We start from the raw sequence: 21,016 nt of genomic DNA on the forward strand, positions 1-21,016 counted from the left end.
CTATTTGGTTCGCCCAGCAAGCCGGGTGGCCGGGTTGGCGCTCGTATAACTGCCATCATTGGACCAACTTAGAAATAAATTGGGCAATGCTCTCACACTTGACCATATTTTTGTGTGAAATACACGTTTTATGTAAATGTTTCTTGGAGTGAGAAATCTTTTACATTTAAGTAATTTAGCAGACGCTCTTATTCAGAGCGACTTACAAATTGGTGCATTCAACTTATGATAGCTAGTGGGACAATTTATTTATTTGGGGGGGGGGGGGGGGTAGAAGGATTACTTTTATACTATTCCAGGTATTCCATAAAGAGGTCGGGTTAAACATTTACATTAATTTATAGAACAATCTACATTCAAAACACAACAAAATATTTTATAATGTATTACATTTTCATGTATTTATAGTACTCTCATTTTTTACATTTCAGACTCAATATTTACAGTCATTGATTTCACATCAGTGCATGGTTTCATTTTCCCTGTATGAAAGACATGAACAGCAATCACAATATTAATTTGTAATTATTTCATTGTAAATCAAAGATGGACCCTGTCAGATTAATATCACTATTTTACAGTACATAACATTAGTCAAACACCTCTAAAGAGAACATACAGTGCAGGAACAGTGACAGCAAGCGCTATGTAAGCCAGAACAGTGTTGTACATGGTAGTCTGGTTTATCTGAGCCTCAAGTCTTTTCTCCGTCTGGTCAAGTCCTTGCATAACACTCTCTGTTTCGCAAACAAACATCTGTGAATCTTGTTGACTTATCACTACAGGCGGCTTCTCTTCACTGTGATACGTCTCAATCAAATTCTTCACTTCCAGGAGTTCCGATTCCACCTTCCCTACACCCTGTTCCAGCTGCCCCAGCTGGGGCTGTAATCCTTCTATAAGAGACTGTGCCTTCTGGATATAGAGCAATATCTCTTTTAGAACTGCCTCAGAGGGTTGGGGTGGAGGTGGAACCACGATGGGTTCTGGAACCGGAACAGGAGCTGCCACTGGTTTCTTCACATTCTTCTCCTTCTCAGCCTGAGCTGCTCTATGTTGAAGTGTCACCCTCAGGGTGTCTATAAGGCCTCTCAGCTCCTCTTGTTGGATCTTATGCATACTGGCCTGGACTTTGATAGCCTCCTGTAGGCTGACTGGTCCTTTCTGGGCCTCCAGTAGCAAGGTCTTCAGCTCCTGTAGGCGTACCCTGTTGACATAGGTTGACCCCATGACCCCTATGAAGGCACCGAGTACAGAGCCTATTACGGACCAGTTCTTGGTGCGCTCTGTCCGCGTCCGTTCTTTCTCGTGGCTCTCACGTACACCCGCTGAGAATAAGGCAAACTTCTCCCTTTCCGCCCCCTCTGCGTTCTCGTAGGCTGTTCGCAGGCGACGTTCCTCCTATGGTCAGGAAATTGTGAGAATGTTTGTTTCTTTAAATACAGAGTGCAACACTACAGATTTGTGTGTTCCATTTTATTCCCGTGTTGACAGTTGTTACCTGCAGCAGCTTGTGCTCCAGCGTGGCCAGCTCCAGGTAGTGGGCCTCCTCTCGTGAGACCCGATCCAGTCGGTCTCTCACCTCCTTCAGCCTGATCTGTAAGGTCTCCAGGCTGCCATGTGCTTCACGCACCATCCCTCTGGTCACCATGAAGGCCTTTTCTGCCTAAAGAAACACATTACAACATTTACAAGATCAGGAAAGAGATGAATAATCTGACCTGGCTAGGACAAACTCTGGGGCCCAGGACAAACTAGGGTTTTCTCCTAGCCAGGTCATGTAGTCAGGGAAAACTCAGTGAAGTGGTAGTAAGATAAATACATCAAAACCTCCAGTTCCATAAGCCTGGCTTGCATATTCTCTTACCTCTGTGACTTTAGACTGGGCATCTCTGACTTCATTCAGGCCGACAAACTCCTCGTACCTCTTCCACCAGTAGTTAACTGTGTTTGAGGCAGTGCTCATAGACTTCTGCCTCCACTGTGAGGCGGTGCTCACAGACTTTTGTCCCCACTGCTTCCCCAAGTCAGTCAGATTCTGTATTGTAGCTATGGCATGCTCCTGAATAGGCACAGCAGGTTTGTCTGCTTGGTCATGGTTGGTTGGTGGTTTCTGTTGTTGTGTGCTGTAAGTCCTGCTGAAATACACAGTCCCTCTGACCGTCCAAGGGACATGGAAATGGTATAGACATGATGTCCCATGGCACCATGGTATGAGCTGTTTCCCTCTGTACCTCATTGAGAAGCCAGTCGGTTATATTCACTATGACGCGCTACAGCAGAAGACATTGGAGCTGCCACCTGTAAAACAGTACCGTCAAAGCCTGTATCAAAGTGCAGTATATGGGTGGGCTGTTGAGGCTTGATGTATCAATGAATGTTCATCAATGTTTTATAATATTTGACGGAGCTATCAAAAATGATTGAATAACTCTGGTACAGTTTAGTTCGCTAGATCTTCCAAAACACCACTACCTTAGTTACTGTACTTTGTATCGCCCAGCGATTTCCTGTATCCTTGTATCATCCCTGATTGAGATATGTTGGGCTATCTGGAGGAGAATATTTAAATTTCTGTAGCACTGCTCAGTTGACCTCTACAATGCTGGTGTTAATGCAATTAATTGAAAATCTATGGCAATTTTGGATGTCTTCCATAATGCAGTGGCTGCGACCCCAATGAATTACCATAGATCACGGGCTAGCTAGCATAGCTACCTAATTAGCTAGCAGCTGACAGTTTGCAAACTTGCTTTAGGCAACCCAAGCCTAAATTAACATAATGTTATACTCCTAGTTATTGATCTCTCTGATTTGTTTTTGTACCTAATAAGTATAATCACGTACCGGCTGTCTGCAAGTATTGATTGTTCGGCAAATGATCAGCTGGCAACAGAACGTGAATGGTATTTTTATGATCAGGCACATCATAAACATCCTGCATCCGGTTTGGAGCGGAAGTAAGGTCCTAACAGCGCGGATTACAACGCAACTGCTAACACGCTAGCTCAGTTGTTTTTCTTGAGATTGTCTTGAAAAAATTGCAAATATGTCTGGAAGAGAAGGTGAGATTCACATTTACGTTTTTGACATAAAGCTCGATATTTATTTTCAGGTGAAACTTAATATTGCCGCTACTAGATAAATATAGCTACGATTGTTCAGACTCGCTAACTAGCAACTCGTGCAATGCATTGTAATGTAGCTAGTTACTGTAGCCGGAATAGCTGGCGCCTGGCAAGCCATGCCAAAGCAAAAAGATGGCCATGCTACTTAGACTAGAAAGTAGACTCTATTTACAGAGATGGCATTCGTATGTACCATATGTTCAAATATTGCTCTTACTAACTGCTGCTTGTTAATACATGCATCAAAGTTATTCTAGATAGTTAGCGAGCTGTGTAGTGTGTAAATTTCTCCCGCATGTCGTAATCAGTTTAGCTAGTTACATAGCTTGCTACCTTCTGGGCTTTGTGTGATGCTCATGTGGAAATACATTTACATTTTCGTCATTTAGCAGACGCTCTTATCCAGAGCGACTTACAAATTGGTGCATTCACCTTATGATAGCCAGTGGGACAACCACTTTACAATTTGTTTTGTTTTGGGGGGTGGGGTAAGGGGGGGTAGAAGGATGACCTAATCCTAACCCAGGTATTCCTTAAAGAGGTGGGGTTTCAAGTGTCTCCGGAAGGTGGTGAGTGACTCAGCTTCGAATTCATTCATGATACATTGATTCATATTAATTCAATGGGATATGTTCTTGTCTTACAGGTGGTAAAAAGAAGCCCTTAAAAGCTGCCAAGAAAGCCACTAAGGAAATGGATGATGTAAGTCAATGTGTTGTTGGCACAATATTGTATGTAGCCTATATCATGTAAACTCTTCTAATGAGGGAACACTCAGTATCATTGCAAATTCAAAATGGTTGGAATTAAAATGTAGACTACTGCATTTCCATTGTAATCCTGAGCACATTTGCTTTATGTCAAATCCAGGATGAAATGGCCTTCAAACAGAAGCAGAAAGAAGACCAGAAAGCCTTGGAGGCATTGAAGACGAAAGCAGCAGGAAAGGGACCTTTAAGTAATAATCATTTATTTGTTCTTGTTGACAATAAGAATTTAATCAGGATTCCTAGCTTTTTCTGATGAAACTGAACAATACTCAAAATAAATCAAAGGGTGGACTTTCAACTTCTCCCAAATCTACACATACACTGACTCCAGATAATAGAGTATTATTTTCCCTTGCCAATGTTTAACTGTTTTTATACTGTAGAGGATATAATGGCCAAAGAAAAAGCATCACAAGCACTGAGGAGAATAGGCCTACTGATTGTCTTAACACTAGGTGGCAGTGTTAGCTTTGTGGGTATTCTTGCCTGACATTCAATATACTCTGCTTGCCACAGATGTTTTTGAGTCTATACATTTTTGCCTCTACTTGAGTTTTCTAGAAAAGTTAAACATATTTTAGATGGGTTTTCTCAATCCCCTCCATTTTCTTTCAGCTGGTGGTGGAATCAAGAAGTCTGGAAAGAAGTGATTTGGCATTAGATCATGCACTCATTTGCTGAATCGCAGCCCCCTGGAAAATCCAACCCCCCCACCTCCTTTTTTTTTCTGTTTGGGTCTATTGTAGAATGAGTAAAATACATGAAATGACCCTTTTAAATAATTTCCAATGTGTTATGTAAAGAAGTTCTGAACTAATAAAGTCTTGTAACTACTGCTGTATTTACACTCCTCCATAATCTTTGAGATTCTGTCAAGAAACACGTCGTGGTCCTCTGTAGCTCAGCTGGTAGAGCACGGCGCTTGTAACGCCAGGGTAGTGGGTTCGATCCCCGGGACCACCCATACACAAAAATGTATGCATGCATGACTGTAAGTCGCTTTGGATAAAAGCGTCTGCTAAATGGCATATTATTATTACATCAGCATTAGATCAGTAGCTACACATACAAACATGACATGCAGTACAAATGGCTGTGGTAAGATTTAATCAGTTTCACTTCTTCCAAGCATGGCCACCTGCATCTTCAGCACTTGTAAATTCAGCTTCTCTCGTTGAGGTTCTCTCTTCAGTTCCATAAATCCTCTTCATACGGTCCCCTCTTGTCCATGTAGAGGGTTCTGTTTCCCAGTCCCATAAAAATAGTTTTCTTATATCTACAATTCATTTTATTGTGCAGATTTCTACACAAGATGTTTGAATGTGTGTGGAGTGATGTGTGTAAAAGCTGTTGCTGTTTTGTTCCTTGTTTTGACGATTTTCTTTTAAGAGGAAAGTTTGGGAGATTCAGAATAAAGCGCAATGATGCTGCTTACTCTGTTTAGTTGGTGTCAGTCTTTTCAGCTGTACCTCCACAGGGTAATGGTCACTCACCTTCAGGGCCTAATAAAGAATGGTAGACGTGGAGACGTAAGCCAGAGGGTTCACCTTTTTACATGTATTTCTTATGTAGACAGGTTGTCAATGTAGGCTACTAATGTGTTAATTTAATCAAACCATCTACCAGGATTGAACTTGGCTTGTATTGTCTAACGTGCATACTTACGTCTTTTAGAAAGGCCATATGTATTCTAGTAGTAGAATAATTTGGCACGCTGGCGTAAAGCATGTCATCCCCATAGATCACAATCCTAGATGTGGATCAGAACAAGTCAGCAGTCATTCCATATTACACACAAGTAAATGTGTTTTGTAATACCTTATGACATTTTAACAACCTTATATCAACACCAAAACATTTACAAATGATCTCCATAGGTGATCGTCCATTTCAGACATGAGGTGTTCATAAATGAAGTTCACAAATCAGTGAGCCACCTGTCGAGTGTTCTCGTTGCCTGTGTTTGCTGTGGTATCAGTCATCTTTAATCACCCAGTGGAAATTTGTCACTGTGGATGCGGATGGCTTTCATGTCCTTGTTAGAAACGTAGGACCCGTCTGCGTTAGTCACCTAGGATCATAACGTTCTGGTACAGAGAGAAACATTACACAACAAATGTAGGTAATTGTCATCCAGAATGAGGACAGTGTTTTTAGGAGAGCAGTTTGTTCTTAAATCAATGTTATTCTCATACATAGAGTAATCTTGAAATCACCATGTGGCTAGTTTTTGTATTTTACTTGTCAAATGCTCATATATATAGGTGCACTTTCTAAACCCAAGGGTGATGTTAAGTTCTGTCAATGGCTTAGCTCAGACTTCCGTTTCTTTTTCACTTCCAGGAAGACATCATAAAGCTCATCCAGCTCCTTCTCTGAGTCCTCAGGTGTTGTGTACACTGGGATCAGTACCAAGTCCTTTAGCACTGAGAAACACAGGAATAGATGAGAAGTTACATCTGTTTATTAATGGACTCTGCTTCAATCTCCACCTGTCTGTCTGTTTGCCATTCACTTTCATATTATTTGCTAAATCAAATGGCATATGGATGGATCACGCTAAATTCTAGTGCTCCTGTGGCCCTTACTCTGATTTTCAGAGTGTAGTGTTGCTTCTTATTGGACCCGTTTGGACAAGAGCACAAGATCAAATGACACACACCTGTAATTAATCATTCTTATCATGTAGGACCAGGAGTTTTCCTGACCTGACAGGGGCCTTATTTATATATGTATAGTGTCTCATGGTCTGGAAAAACATCCGGCCACTGCACCCTGATATGATCGTTCAAATCACTACTATGAAATTACACAACCTTGAGTGAAATCACTTGACTTATTTAAATCCTTCAGGAACTTTTTCCACTGAAGCACCGCTCACATCCACCACCTCCAGAATCACTATGATGTCACAGCGACACACAATCTGATAGGACGAAAGGAAGGGAGAGGAGAACATGTTCATTCCTGTATCTGTTTATCTGCACGACAACATCCTTGTTTTGAGGATAGTTTGCCTAATATTTCTTAAAGGGGATTATAAGATCAGGTATACTAAATCAAATACAATTGTATTTGCCACATGCGCCGAATACAACAGGTGTAGACATTACAGTGAAATGCTTACTTACAAGCCCTTAACCGACAATGCAGTTTTTTAAAGAAAAATGTAAAATAAAAAAGTGTTAAGAAAAATAAAAGCAAATAGCTAAAGAGCAGCAGTAAAATAGAATAACAGTAGGGAGGCTATATACAGGGGGGTACCGGTACAGAGTCAAGGTGCGGGGGCACCGGCTAGTCGAGGTAGTTGAGGTCATATGTACATGTGGGTAGAGTTAAAGTGACTATGCATAAATAGTAAACAGAGTAGCAGCAGCGTAAAAGAGGGGGGTGGGGTGGGGGGGCAGTGCAAATTGTCCGGGTAGCCATGATTAGCTGTTCAGGAGTCTTATGGCTTGGGGGTAGAAGCTGTTGAGAAGCCTTTTGGACCTAGACTTGGTGCTCCGGTACCGCTGGCCGTGCGGTAGCAGAGAGAACAGTCTATGACTAGGGTGGCTTGAGTCTTTGACAATTTTTAGGGCCTTCCTCTGACACCGCCTGGTATAGAGGTCCTGGATGGCAGGAAGCTTGACCCCAGTGATGTACTGGGCCGTACGCACTACCCTCTGTAGTGCCTTGCGGTCGGAGGCCGAGCAGTTGCCATACCAGACGGTGATGCAACCAGTCAGGATGCCCTCGATGGTGCAGCTGTAGAACTTTTTGAGGATCTGAGGACCCATGCCAAATATTTTCAGTCTCCTGAGGGGTAATAGGCTTTGTCGTGCTCTCTTCACAACTGTCTTGGTGTGTTTGGACCATGATAGTTTGTTGGTGATGTGGACACCAAGGAACTTGAAGCTCTCAACCTGTTCCGCTACAGCCCCGTCGATGAGAATGGGGGCGTGCTCAGTCCTCTTTTTTTTCCTGTAGTCCACAATAATCTCCTTTGTCTTGATCACATTGAGGGAGAGGTTGTTATCCTTGCACCACAAGGCCAGGTCTCTGACCACCTCCATATAGGCTGTCTCATCGTTGTCGGTGATCAGGCCTACCACTGTTGTGTCGTCGGCAAACTTAATGATGATGTTGGAGTCGTGCCTGGCCATGCAGTCATGGGTGAGCAGGGAGTACAGGAGGGGACTGAGCACACACCCCTGTGGGGCCCCCGTGTTGAGGATCAGCGTGGCAGACGTGTTGTTACCTACCCTTACCACCTGGGGGCAGCCCGTCAGGAAGTCCAGGATCCAGTTTCAGAGGGAGGTGTTTAGTCCCAGGATCCTTAGCTTAGTGATGAGCTTTGAGGGCACTATGGTGTTGGACGCTGAGCTGTAGTCAATGAATAGCATTCTCACGTAGGTGTTCCTCTTGTCCAGGTGGGATAGGGCAGTGTGGAGTGCAATAGAGATTGCATCATCTGTGGATCTGTTGGGGCGGTATGCAAATTGGAGTGGGTCTAGGGTTTCTGGGATAATGGTGTTGATGTGAGCCATGACCAGCCTTTCAAAGCACTTCATGGCTACAGACGTGAGTGCTACGGGTCAGTAGTCATTTAGGCAGGTTATCTTAGTGTCCTTGGGCACAGGGACTATGGTAGTCTGCTTGAAACATGTTGGTATTACAGACTCAGTCAGGGACATGTTGAAAATGTCAATGAAGACACTTGCCAGTTGGTCAGCGCATGCTCGGAGTACACGTCCTGGTAATCCGTCTGGCCCAGCGGCCTTGTGAATGTTGACCTGCTTAAAAGTCTTACTCACATCGGCTACGGAGAGAGTGATCACATAGTCATCCGGAACAGTTGATGCTCTCATGCATGCTTCAGTGTTGCTTGCATAGAAGTGATTTAGCTCGGCTGGTAGGCTTGTGTCACTGGGCAGTTCGTGGCTGTGCTTCCCTTTGTAGTCTGTAATAGTTTTCAAGCCCTGCCACATCCGACTATCATACTATACCTTAACAAGGATAGCAAGGCTCTGTGGGCCTGAAATCTTGCGCGTCCCAAATTTCTGGACATTGAAAGATGAAACCATGACTCCTGCTGGAAAAATAATCAACGTTCATGTTTTCACATCCATGTAAAACTATCATGAACTAGTAGTTGATCAAACAAGCGAGGCTATAAATGCGAATGTTCCAAAATGCAATTAGCGGGAAAGCACCGTTCTCCAAAGCGCTGCGCATGGGTTGTTAATGACTAGGATTGTGTATTTGGCTGCTGGACAATGAAAGGAAGTTGAGAACATGAGAGAAATACTGGTTTCAATGGCATATGAGGAAGTGTTTATAAAATAATACCCTTAACATTCCTATGGTCAGAACAAGGTAAGATATGCCTCATACATTTTTTTTTTTAAACGTCCAGGTTTTAAACAATTACGTTTATGGTTAAATAGTTTCAGAATGTTGACAGCCTCCTTTGCAAGGTGGGTGATGTTGCACAACAGGCACTGGCCTTTCTCTCTTATCTACAGGTCCCCTGTAGCTCAGTTGGTAGAGCATGGTGCTTGCAACGCCAGGGTTGTGGGTTCGTTTCCCACGGGGGGCCAGTATGAAAAATGTATGCCCTCACTAACTGTAAGTCGCTCTGGATAAGAGCGTCTGCTAAATGACTAACATGTAACAGTGCCTCGAGTATGACAGACTGTAGTCAGTACTCGTAGGCTATCACCTACAATTTGGCATGTAGGCTAATTATTTATTGGTGTTTTTCGGTTATCAAATCAATTTAATTAGCTATTTTGGTAAATGGCAATGGTGCCCTAGCAGATGGCATTGGTGCCCTGGCAGATTGGGCCAAATGGTCTTGCCCCTAAAATCACGAAATTCCACTACTCAGATTTAGAGTAACTTCTGAGCTACTCATAGACAGAGACATTCCTATTCCAGATAAGTACTGTGGTTATACTGGATTCCATGACAGATGAGACATTCCTATTCCAGATAAGTACTGTGGTTATACTGGATTCCATGACAGATGAGACATTCCTATTCCAGATAAGTACTGTGGTTATACTGGATTCCATGACAGATGAGACATTCCTATTCCAGATAAGTACTGTGGTTATACTGGATTCCATGACAGATGAGACATTCCTATTCCAGATAAGTACTGTGGTTATACTGGATTCCATGACAGATGAGACATTCCTATTCCAGATAAGTACTGTGGTTATACTGGATTCCATGACAGATGAGACATTCCTATTCCAGATAAGTACTGTGGTTATACTGGATTCCATGACAGATGAGACATTCCTATTCCAGATAAGTACTGTGGTTATACTGGATTCCATGACAGATGAGACATTCCTATTCCAGATAAGTACTGTGGTTATACTGGATTCCATGACAGATGAGACATTCCTATTCCAGATAAGTACTGTGGTTATACTGGATTCCATGACAGATGAGACATTCCTATTCCAGATAAGTACTGTGGTTATACTGGATTCCATGACAGATGAGACATTCCTATTCCAGATAAGTACTGTGGTTATACTGGATTCTGTAGCCCCAGGGCCTCCTGTCAGAGTTGACATCTCTAGATGTCTCTGGTGTGTACTATAGTGTGTACTATGGTGTGTACTATGGTGTGTACTATAGTGTGTACTATAGTGTGTACTATAGTGTATAAACTGTGAAAGTCAGGACAGGCCTAGAGCTTCTTCCTACACTAACATTAGAACAAAACACCACACCAACATGACAAAATAATCATATTTTTTAGGGCCTGTTTACATTTATTGTTATGAATTTATTTGCATGGAAGGCCATCCTGGTCATAATAATAATAATAATAATATGCCATTTAGCAGACGCTTTTATCCAAAGCGACTTACGTGTGCATACATTTCTACGTATGGGTGGTCCCGGGGATTGAACCCACTACCCTGGCATTACAAGCGCCATGCTCTACCAATTGAGCTACAGAGGTCTTGACATTTTGGAACTTGCCCTGATGATCAGAGGGGCCAAAATAAATGGGGGCCTTGTGGTTTAGGTTGATCTAGTGGTGTAAGTGATCTAGTTGATCTAGTGGTGTAAATCTAGTTGATCTAGTGGTGTAAGTGATCTAGTTGATCTAGTGGTGTAAATCTAGTTGATCTAGTGGTGTAAGTGATCTAGTTGATCTAGTGGTGTAAATTTAGTTGATCTAGTGGTGTAAGTGATCTAGTTGATCTAGTGGTATAAGTGATCTAGTTGATCTAGTGGTGTAAGCCTCTGCCTCTGTAGCACATATGGCCTACAGTACCACTGGCCCGCTGCAGCATGGGTTTAAATCCGTCCCACTGCTATTTCAGAAAACGCTCTCCTCCTATCTTTCCTCTGTCTCTCTATCCTGACTAATAAACATTTAACAAAATATGGAAGGAGTGGAGCTACCCCTAATAAAGAACAGAAATAGGGCCCCTGGATACACTGGGACCAGATGACAGGTTCCCAACACTAAAGGTCACTCTAGATCCAATAATAACGTGGTCACCATCTCAAATACGTTTTTGGGGCACTATATACAACCTGGTCTCTAAGGCACTATATACAACCTGGTCTCTAAGGCACTATATACAACCTGGTCTCTAAGGCACTATATACAACCTGGTCTCTAAGGCACTATATACAACCTGGTCTCTAAGGCACTAAGTACTGTATTTACACATTTCACAACCAAGCGGTTAGGAAGAAAGTGGCCTGCCTGAGTGAAACACTCAGCACACTATCAGTGTGTCACAGTGACACAAATTTCACTGTGATGTTGTTGGAAATGGAAAGAAAGTATGCAAACGCATAGATAACATTTCCATACCACAAACTGTTCTTCTGATACAGGAAGTGATATGTTATAAAGCTTTAGCCACCGCCCAGGTTTACAGGTAGAGAGAGGGTTATCTAGTGCAGTTCAGGCCATACTACGTTCTCTCTGAAGCGGATTTCTGCTGTTTACTAAAGGCATCAGAGAATCCTTCGGCTCCTGCTGTTTACTAAAGGCATCAGAGCATCCTTCGGCTCCTGCTGTTTACTAAAGGCATCAGAGCATCCTTCGGCTCCTGCTGTTTACTAAAGGCATCAGAGCATCCTTCGGCTCCTGGGTACATCATCATAACACGGTAAGGAAATTGAATAAAGAATAAGTTAAATACGAATCAAATAGACTAAATACTTAGGATAACTATTATCAATCAACCTTATTCAATAATCTTCTTTGAGTTAATGTCATATAAAATTGTTTACAATATTATTATTTTGTAAGATGTTAACTGAGAAATATTAGTATAATATTTAATGTTGATGTTGTTCGTGTGAAAAACTGCTGTGAGACTGCACAGGAAGCAACTGTATGCATATGTCAGATGTTTTGAGGCTTCCGCTCTTCTTGAGGTCAGACAGTCTGCAAGGCTAGTGTTCTGCTTTCTGTCTTTAAAGCCTTTTAGTCTGTACTGATATCTATTGACAATTTACAGCTGAATTAAAGGACCAGGACTGAACCGGACTCCGATGAACACTTTGTGGGGACTATAATAGCAAATTATTTCTACCAGATAATTTCTACCATAAAACATCAGGAAGTCTAAACTCTTTTTGTATGGTAAGAGAATGGAAACATATAATACATACAATATTTGTTCAAGTAATTTTTTGTGAAATATCTATTTTTTACTAATCATCTTGACAAACATATACAGACAGTATATAGACTAGACTCTCTGCCTACTACTAAGATGTATAATAACCGCTCTATTACCTGAACCAATCATGAAGGTGGCATCCTTCAACGTCAGAAGATTGGGCACAAGCAAAGTGGCTGATAAGAATGTCCTGAAATATCTCATCAAGGTGATTATCCTGCAGTATTCAGGAAATATTCTCTATTCAACTTATTTTTCAACATTGAGTCTGTCATTCCATTCTATTTAATTCATTCCATTCCATTCTATTTAATTCATTCCATTTTATTTAATTCATTCCATTCCATTCTATTTAATTCCTTCCATTCCATTCTATTTAATTCATTCCATTCCATTCTATTTAATTCATTCCATTCCATTCTATTTAATTCATTCCATTCCATTCTATTTAATCCATTCCATTCCATTCTATTTAATTCATTCCATTCCATTCTATTTAATTCATTCCATTTTATTTAATTCATTCCATTCCATTCTATTTAATTCATTCCATTCCATTCTATTTAATTCATTCCATTCCATTCTATTTAATTCATTCCATTCCATTCTATTTAATTCATTCCATTCCATTCTATTTAATCCATTGCATTCCATTTTATTCCATATGTCCAGATTGTGTCCCGCTACAGTGTCTTATTGATCCTAGAAGTGGTTGATAGGACTGGCCAGGCCATGACAACGTTCCTTAGAGAGCTGAATGACACAAGGTTTGCTACCATTTGTTCTAAAAGATACAACAATACCTGAATCCCGAGCAATTCTCCTGTATACATGTCATATATCCACATCTATATAATACACTGATTAACACCTTACTGGGCTCCCGAGTGGCGGTAGCGGTCTAAGGCACTGCATCTCAGTGCTTGAGGCGTCACTACAGACCCCCTGGTTCGATTCCAGGCTGTATCACAACCGGCCGTAATTGGGAGTCCCATTGGGCGGCGCACAATTGGCCCAGCGTCGTCCGGGTTTGGCCGGTGTAGGCCGTCGTTGTAAATAAGAATTTGTTCTTAACTGACTTGCCTAGTTAAATAAAGGTAAAATAAAATAAATGCCACTGAAGAAAAAGGCATCATGTGTTATATCCTTTTGGCAGGGCCAACAAGAAGCATCCTTACACCATGGTTAAAAGTACCAGACTGGGGCGAGACACCTACAAGGAACAGTTTGTCTTCCTCTACAGGTACCGACACAATGTGTTGTTAGACAACACAATCAGATTTCACTTACATTGAGGCTTATCTAAGACCTGAATTTAACTGATCTAGAATAAGTTTAGCCTTTTTAGATAATTAATGAACAAGTGTACATAAACAGCGGGGGGACCTGATCCTACTCAGGGAAACGTTATGAATACGGGCCCTGTAGGTAAACGTGATCAGCTGTAAGATGATGGATGCCTCATGTATGTTGGTGACAGAGAGGACCATGTGAAGCTGACTGACAGCTATCAGTATGAGGACACCCAGGTGGGAGACGAGGACGCCTTCGCTAGAGAGCCCTACATCCTCCGTTTCACCTGTCTCAATACAGGTAGTATTATAGTCATGCCTTCACTAGAGAGTCCTGTTTCACCTGTCTCAATACAGGTAGTATTATAGTCATGCCTTCACTAGAGAGTCCTGTTTCACCTGTCTCAATACAGGTAGTATTATAGTCATGCCTTCACTAGAGAGTCCTGTTTCACCTGTCTCAATACAGGTAGTATTATAGTCATGCCTTCACTAGAGAGTCCTGTTTCACCTGTCTCAATACAGGTAGTATTATAGTCATGCCTTCACTAGAGAGTCCTGTTTCACCTGTCTCAATACAGGTAGTATTATAGTCATGCCTTCACTAGAGAGTCCTGTTTCACCTGTCTCAATACAGGTAGTATTATAGTCATGCCTTCACTAGAGAGTCCTGTTTCACCTGTCTCAATACAGGTAGTATTATAGTCATGCCTTCACTAGAGAGTCCTGTTTCACCTGTCTCAATACAGGTAGTATTATAGTCATGCCTTCACTAGAGAGTCCTGTTTCACCTGTCTCAATACAGGTAGTATTATAGTCATGCCTTCACTAGAGAGTCCTGTTTCACCTGTCTCAATACAGGTAGTATTATAGTCATGCCTTCACTAGAGAGTCCTGTTTCACCTGTCTCAATACAGGTAGTATTATAGCCATGTCTTCACTAGAGAGTCCTGTTCACCTGTCTCAATACAGGTAGTATTATAGTCATGCCTTCACTAGAGAGTCCTGTTTCACCTGTCTCAATACAGGTAGTATTATAGTCATGCCTTCACTAGAGAGTCCTGTTTCACCTGTCTCAATACAGGTAGTATTATAGTCATGCCTTCACTAGAGAGTCCTGTTTCACCTGTCTCAATACAGGTAGTATTATAGTCATGCCTTCACTAGAGAGTCCTGTTTCACCTGTCTCAATACAGGTAGTATTATAGTCATGCCTTCACTAGAGAGTCCTGTTTCACCTGTCTCAATACAGGTAGTATTATAGTCATGCCTTCACTAGAGAGTCCTGTTTCACCTGTCTCAATACAGGTAGTATTATAGTCATGCCTTCACTAGAGAGTCCTGTTTCACCTGTCTCAATACAGGTAGTATTATAGTCATGTCTTCACTAGAGAGTCCTGTTTCACCTGTCTCAATACAGGTAGTATTATAGTCATGCCTTCACTAGAGAGTCCTGTTTCACCTGTCTCAATACAGGTAGTATTATAGTCATGCCTTCACTAGAGAGTCCTGTTTCACCTGTCTCAATACAGGTAGTATTATAGTCATGTCTTCACTAGAGAGTCCTGTTTCACCTGTCTCAATACAGGTAGTATTATAGTCATGCCTTCACTAGAGAGTCCTGTTTCACCTGTCTCAATACAGGTAGTATTATAGTCATGCCTTCACTAGAGAGTCCTGTTTCACCTGTCTCAATACAGGTAGTATTATAGTCATGCCTTCACTAGAGAGTCCTGTTTCACCTGTCTCAATACAGGTAGTATTATAGTCATGCCTTCACTAGAGAGTCCTGTTTCACCTGTCTCAATACAGGTAGTGTTATAGTTATGCCTTCACTAGAGAGTCCTGTTTCACCTGTCTCAATACAGGTAGTATTATAGTCATGCCTTCACTAGAGAGTCCTGTTTCACCTGTCTCAGTACAGGTCGTATTATAGTCATGCCTTCACTAGAGAGTCCTGTTTCACCTGTCTCAGTACAGGTAGTATTATAGTCATGCCTTCACTAGAGAGTCCTGTTTCACCTGTCTCAATACAGGTAGTATTATAGTCATGCCTTCACTAGAGAGTCCTGTTTCACCTGTCTCAATACAGGTAGTATTATAGTCATGCCTTCACTAGAGAGTCCTGTTTCACCTGTCCCAATACAGGTAGTATTATAGTCATGCCTTCACTAGAGAGTCCTGTTTCACCTGTCTCAATACAGGTAGTATTATAGTCATGCCTTCACTAGAGAGTCCTGTTTCACCTGTCTCAATACAGGTAGTATTATAGTCATGTCTTCACTAGAGAGTCCTGTTTCACCTGTCTCAATACAGGTAGTATTATAGTCATGCCTTCACTAGAGAGTCCTGTTTCACCTGTCTCAATACAGGTAGTATTATAGTCATGCCTTCACTAGAGAGTCCTGTTTCACCTGTCTCAATACAGGTAGTATTATAGTCATGCCTTCACTAGAGAGTCCTGTTTCACCTGTCTCAATACAGGTAGTATTATAGTCATGTCTTCACGTACGTCATCATTAATTTTCATCTATCCTCTTTAGTTCCTATTATTAGGGCCCCAAGTTCCTACTGACTATGTGACCTGATAAAGGGAAGCTCTGAGGCCTAGTTATAGCATGCATCGTTTTTTTCTGATCAGGTTATGTGGTCAGGATCAACTCCTAACCCTACTATGGTACCTACTCCAGACTGTTCACAGTAGACCTGGAGTTGGGTTCCAGGCCATTACATACAGGATATGACATGATTGCTTTATATCCTACAGTGCTGAAAGACCTCGTGTTGATCCCGGTGCACACCAAGCCTGAAGACTCCGTGAAGGAACTGGACGAGCTGTACGACGTCGTCAAAGTAGTGAAGAGAAAATGGAAGACTGATGTAGGTTTACTAACTAGTGCACACACTTCTTATTTTGAAAGTTAAAGTTCACTGACACTTTATTTTAAGGTACAAATAGTAGCCACACATTTGTAGTTTATAAGTGTGTATATAAGTAACTAATAAGGTCTTTATTGTGTCTTATTATCCATATATTAGACCTTAATTAAATGTTTTCTTATTCAAACATTGTCATGTGCTACTGGAAAATCCTTAATAACCTCCTTTTAAGCCATAATAAAGACATATTAGTATTTAATAAAGAGCGAGTTACACAGGAACAATATTCTTAGTAAGAGGTCTCAGTGTAGGACTAATAACAACATAGTACATAATATGTGTTCCCTATTCTAAGATGTAACCGAAGATAACACTTTAGAATAGGGAACACATTGAGGTACTATGCCATTAGTTCCACATTGAGACCTCTTACTAAGAGTCTGTTTCTTGTGTAACTCGCTCTTTATTACATACTTTATTATGGCTAACGATGAGGTTATTAAGTAACACATGACTTATACTGTTTGAATAAGAAAACTGTTAATTAAGGCCTAACGTATGACATAATAAAGGACTCATTAACTACATATATATACACACTTATAAACTACACATTAATGGCTAACACGCACCTTAAAATAAAGTGCTATCCACTTTTTTTTTTTATCACAACATTATATAATTGTTGATAGCATTTAGCTTAAAAATAAAGAGAATATAGAAGTACTTTAGTGTGGTATCACTGTTTGTGTCTCTGGCAGAACATCATGATCCTGGGCGATTTCAACGCGGATGGAAGTTATGTCACCAAGAGAGGCATGACAAATATCCGTATCCGTAGTGACAAGAAATTCCACTGGGTGATTGGAGATGATGTGGACACCACGGCCAACACAGGCAACGACCACACATACGACAGGTAGGCCTACTCCAAACAGGCTATAGACTCATGATTTACGACAAAAAGGTTATGAGTTGGATCAGATAAATCAAATACAGTACAATATAGTCCTTTCTCAATTTCTCATAATCCTTTCTCAAAAAGGTTATCCAAAAGAACCCTATGGAACTAATGGAAATGGTTAACTGCTATGCAAAGGTTTTTACATACAGTACCAGTCAAAAGTTTGGACACACCTACTCATTCAAGGGTTTTTCTTTATTTTTACTATTTTCTACATTGTATAATAATAGTGAAGACATCAAAACTATGAAATAACACATATGGAATCATGTAGTAACCAAAAAAGTGTTAAACAAATCAAAATATATGTTATATTTGAGATTCTTCCAAGTAGCCACCCTTTGCATTGATGACAGCTTTGCACAATCTTGGCATTCTCTCAACCAGCTTCATGAGGTAGTCACCTGGAATGCATTTCAATTAACAGGTGTGCCTTCTTAAAAGTTAATTTGTGGAATTTCTTTCCTTTTTAATGCGTTTGAGCCAATCAGTTGTGTTGTGACAATGTAGGGTGGGTATACAGCAGATAGCCCTATTTGGTAAAATACCAAGTCCATATTATGGCGAGAACAGCTCAAATAAGCAAAGAGAAACGACAGTCCATCATTACTTTAAAACGTGAAGGTCAGTCAATCCGGAAAATTTCAAGAACTTTGAAAGTTTCTTCAAGTGCAGTCGCAAAAACCTTCAAGCGCTATGATGAAACTGGCTCTCATGAGGATCACCACAGGAAAGGAAGACCCAGTGTTACCTCTGCTGCAGAGGATAAGTTCATTAGAGTTACCAGCCTCAGAAATTGCAGCCCAAATAAATGCTTCACAGAGTTCAAGTAACAGACACATCTCAACATCAACTGTTCAGAGGAGACTGTGTGAATCAAGCTTTCATGGTCGAATTGCTGCAAAGAAACCACTACTAAAGGACACCAATCAGAAGAAGAGACTTGCTTGGGCCAAGAAACACGAGCAATGAACATTAGACCGGTGGAAATCTGTCCTTTGGTCTGATGAGTCCAAATTTGAGATTTTTGGTTACAACCGCTGTGTCTTTGTGAGACATAGAGTAGGTGAACGGATGATCGCCGCATGTGTGGTTCCCACCGTGAAGCATGGAGGAGGAGGTGTTATGGTGTGGGGGTGCTTTGCTGGTGACTTATTTAGAATTCAAGGCACACTTAACCATTCTGCAGCGATACGCCATCCCATCTGGTTTGCGCTTAGTGGAACTATCATTTGTTTTTCAACAGGACAATGACCCAACACACCTCCAGGCTGTGTAAGGGCTATTTGACCAAGAAGGAGAGTAATTGAGTGCTGCATCAGATGACCTGGCCTCCACAATCACACCGACCTCAACCCAATTGAGATGGTTTGGGATGAGTTGGACCGCGGATTGAAGGAAAAGCAGCCTCAGTGCTCAGCATATGTGGGAACTCCTTCAAGACTGTTGGAAAAGCATTCCAGGTGAAGCTGGTTGAGAGAATGCCAAGAGTGTGCAAAGCTGTGATCAAGGCAAAGGGTGGCTAACTTTAAAGAATCTAAAATGTAAAATATATTTTGATTTAACACTTTTTTGGTTACGACATGATTCCATATGTGTTATTTCATAAATGTTGATGTCTTCACTATTATTCTACAATGTAGAAAATAGTACAAATAAATAAAAACCCTTGAGTGAGTAAGGGTGTCCAAACCTTTGACTGGTAATGTATATATGTTCATAATTGCAAGCAGTTCTCTGAAGACACATATCATGTCATATTTTGGTTTCCTTTGCATCCTATCAGGATTGTGATGTACGGAGCTGACATGTTGGAGGCGATGGTCCCCAACTCAGCCAAGCCCTTCAACTACCACAAAGCCTTTCACTTATCTGAAGCTATGGTATGTCATATTTCATCTTTCAGCCATTTGTTGGAGTCTTGGACTAAAAGCATTTTCAATTGAGATTCTCCATTGAGTTGGCTTTTTAGTGTTTTTAGGTAATCCCTTACTTCATAAATCTTTTACTCCCTCAAATGATGCAGGCTCTGAGTATCAGTGACCACTACCCTGTAGAGGTGGAGCTGATGACCGCTGGAACTGTACCACAGAAGAAAGAGGAAAAGGAAGTAGAGTCTCCCAGTATCAACCCAATACCACGGAAGAAGAAAAGACTTGTGAGAAAGTTAATAGGGAAGTCAGACCAAGCCTAGAAGACATGCCAAAACATGATTTATATAAATCATTATATTCAAAATCTGTAACTCTGTTTCTGGTTCAAATGCTTTCAAATGTTTCAAGTGCTTTATTTAATAAAGACCTGCATGCAATATTTTATGCAGGAAACATTCAGTTGCACTATATTTTACAATAAACCTTTCCTAAGTAAACCAATCCACGTTGTCTGTTTATCTTCGTTACAAAATATATTTTCAACATAGAAATAATTCACAAAATATACCAACTGGCTGACAACACATGGTGTGAAACCACTGCAGCTACAGGGCTTGAAACTGTTTGTCCTCTGACAGTGTATTCTAACCCCACTTCTGGTGGTTGACAGTGCTGCATATACTGTACTGCACTACAGCAGGCTGGAGAGAGATGAAACCGTTTCTCCCAGGAGTCACCACAGAACTGTGGGCCGGATGGACCTGTTTACACACTCAGCTCAGAAAGACAATCTGGGTGTGGTGGCAGACTGGTTACTGCTCTAATATCTTGATATAGTGAGATATATTATATGACAAAACAGAAATGATTGTAGCCAGAACTAGTGAACTTAAGAAATCATCAATGAATCATAGCCAATCAAAACAAATAAATATTACTGTGCTGCGCAGCTGGAGGAGAGGGAGGCATCTGATAGCAAGAGAGAGAGAGAGAGAGAGGGAGGGGGGAGGGGGTGGGGGGAGGAGGGAGAGGGGGGAGAGGGTGGGGGGAGAGAGAGAGAGAGAAGGAGGGGGGGAGAGGGTGGGGGGGGGAGAGAGAGAGGGTGGGGGGAGAGAGGGGTGGGGGGGGGGGTAGGAAGAGGAGAGCTGAATGGGGTGTCTAACTGGTTCTGCAGAGTGAGAATAACAGAACCAGAGGACCACCCCCACCTTGAGGAAGATGACTTTATAAGGAGGGCAGAACACCTGAGACAACTCACTGAGGTCAGACAGCCCCGCTGCTGTCCTGTCTTCTTCTGCAGCATCACTTTGATTCTCACTCCTCTCCATCTATCCGTCTGTGACTCTCCCTCCTCTCCATCTATCCATCTCTGACTCTCCCTCCTCTCCATCTATCCGTCTGTGACTCTCCCTCCACTTCTCCGTCTCCTGTCCGTCTCTCCTTTCACC

General features: G+C 41.6%; 2 protein-coding genes and 1 pseudogene across 5 annotated transcripts; 1 reads left to right on the plus strand and 2 right to left on the minus strand.

The window, feature by feature from the left end:
- Positions 1-367: 367 nt before the first annotated feature.
- On the minus strand, positions 368-2,945 carry LOC311138960 (mitochondrial potassium channel-like). The gene is made up of 4 exons (XM_084173777.1): positions 2,848-2,945; positions 1,868-2,301; positions 1,502-1,666; positions 368-1,401 (listed from the first exon to the last, which is right to left on the minus strand). The coding sequence occupies exons 2-4, from the start codon at positions 2,237-2,239 to the stop codon at positions 595-597; spliced, it is 1,344 nt and encodes a 447-aa protein (XP_084029903.1). The 5' UTR covers positions 2,240-2,301; positions 2,848-2,945; the 3' UTR covers positions 368-594.
- A 2,000-nt stretch (positions 2,946-4,945) lies between these two features.
- LOC311137859 (deoxyribonuclease gamma-like) lies at positions 4,946-6,857 on the minus strand (annotated as a pseudogene). Its single transcript has 6 exons — positions 6,773-6,857; positions 6,212-6,324; positions 5,836-5,985; positions 5,564-5,648; positions 5,392-5,400; positions 4,946-4,957 (listed from the first exon to the last, which is right to left on the minus strand). The product of its transcript is annotated as a deoxyribonuclease gamma-like (transcript).
- A 4,946-nt stretch (positions 6,858-11,803) lies between these two features.
- Positions 11,804-20,067, plus strand: LOC311138963 (deoxyribonuclease-1-like; the record flags this gene model as incomplete). 3 transcript variants are annotated; one of them, XM_084173782.1, is made up of 10 exons in its annotated part: positions 11,804-12,039; positions 12,394-12,518; positions 12,692-12,766; positions 13,231-13,325; positions 13,715-13,801; positions 14,039-14,151; positions 16,618-16,730; positions 17,492-17,649; positions 19,481-19,577; positions 19,721-20,067. In XM_084173782.1, 9 exons carry the CDS (start codon positions 12,516-12,518, stop codon positions 19,886-19,888), a joined length of 909 nt encoding a protein of 302 aa, XP_084029908.1. In that variant the 3' UTR covers positions 19,889-20,067. The 3 variants fall into 3 exon arrangements, with proteins under 3 accessions (XP_084029908.1, XP_084029907.1, XP_084029906.1); XM_084173781.1 differs by lacking the exon at positions 11,804-12,039 and having other exon boundaries at positions 12,377-12,518; XM_084173780.1 differs by lacking the exons at positions 11,804-12,039; positions 12,394-12,518 and having other exon boundaries at positions 12,686-12,766.
- Between the last annotated feature and the right edge of the window lie 949 nt (positions 20,068-21,016).

The sequence above is a fragment of the Coregonus lavaretus genome (assembly GCF_964263955.1).
Source record: "Coregonus lavaretus genome assembly, chromosome: 12".
In the NCBI taxonomy this organism is placed as follows: domain Eukaryota; kingdom Metazoa; phylum Chordata; class Actinopteri; order Salmoniformes; family Salmonidae; genus Coregonus; species Coregonus lavaretus.

Excerpts from the sequence above, each read along its gene's own strand:
- LOC311138960 (XM_084173777.1), bottom strand. The coding sequence starts at position 2,239 with ATGAGGTACAGAGGGAAACAGCTCATACCATGGTGCCATGGGACATCA. Across the intron at positions 1,667-1,867 it reads CCCAGTCTAAAGTCACAGAG|GCAGAAAAGGCCTTCATGGT; the intron begins GTAAGAGAATAT and ends GTGTTTCTTTAG. Across the intron at positions 1,402-1,501 it reads TGGAGCACAAGCTGCTGCAG|GAGGAACGTCGCCTGCGAAC; the intron begins GTAACAACTGTC and ends TCCTGACCATAG.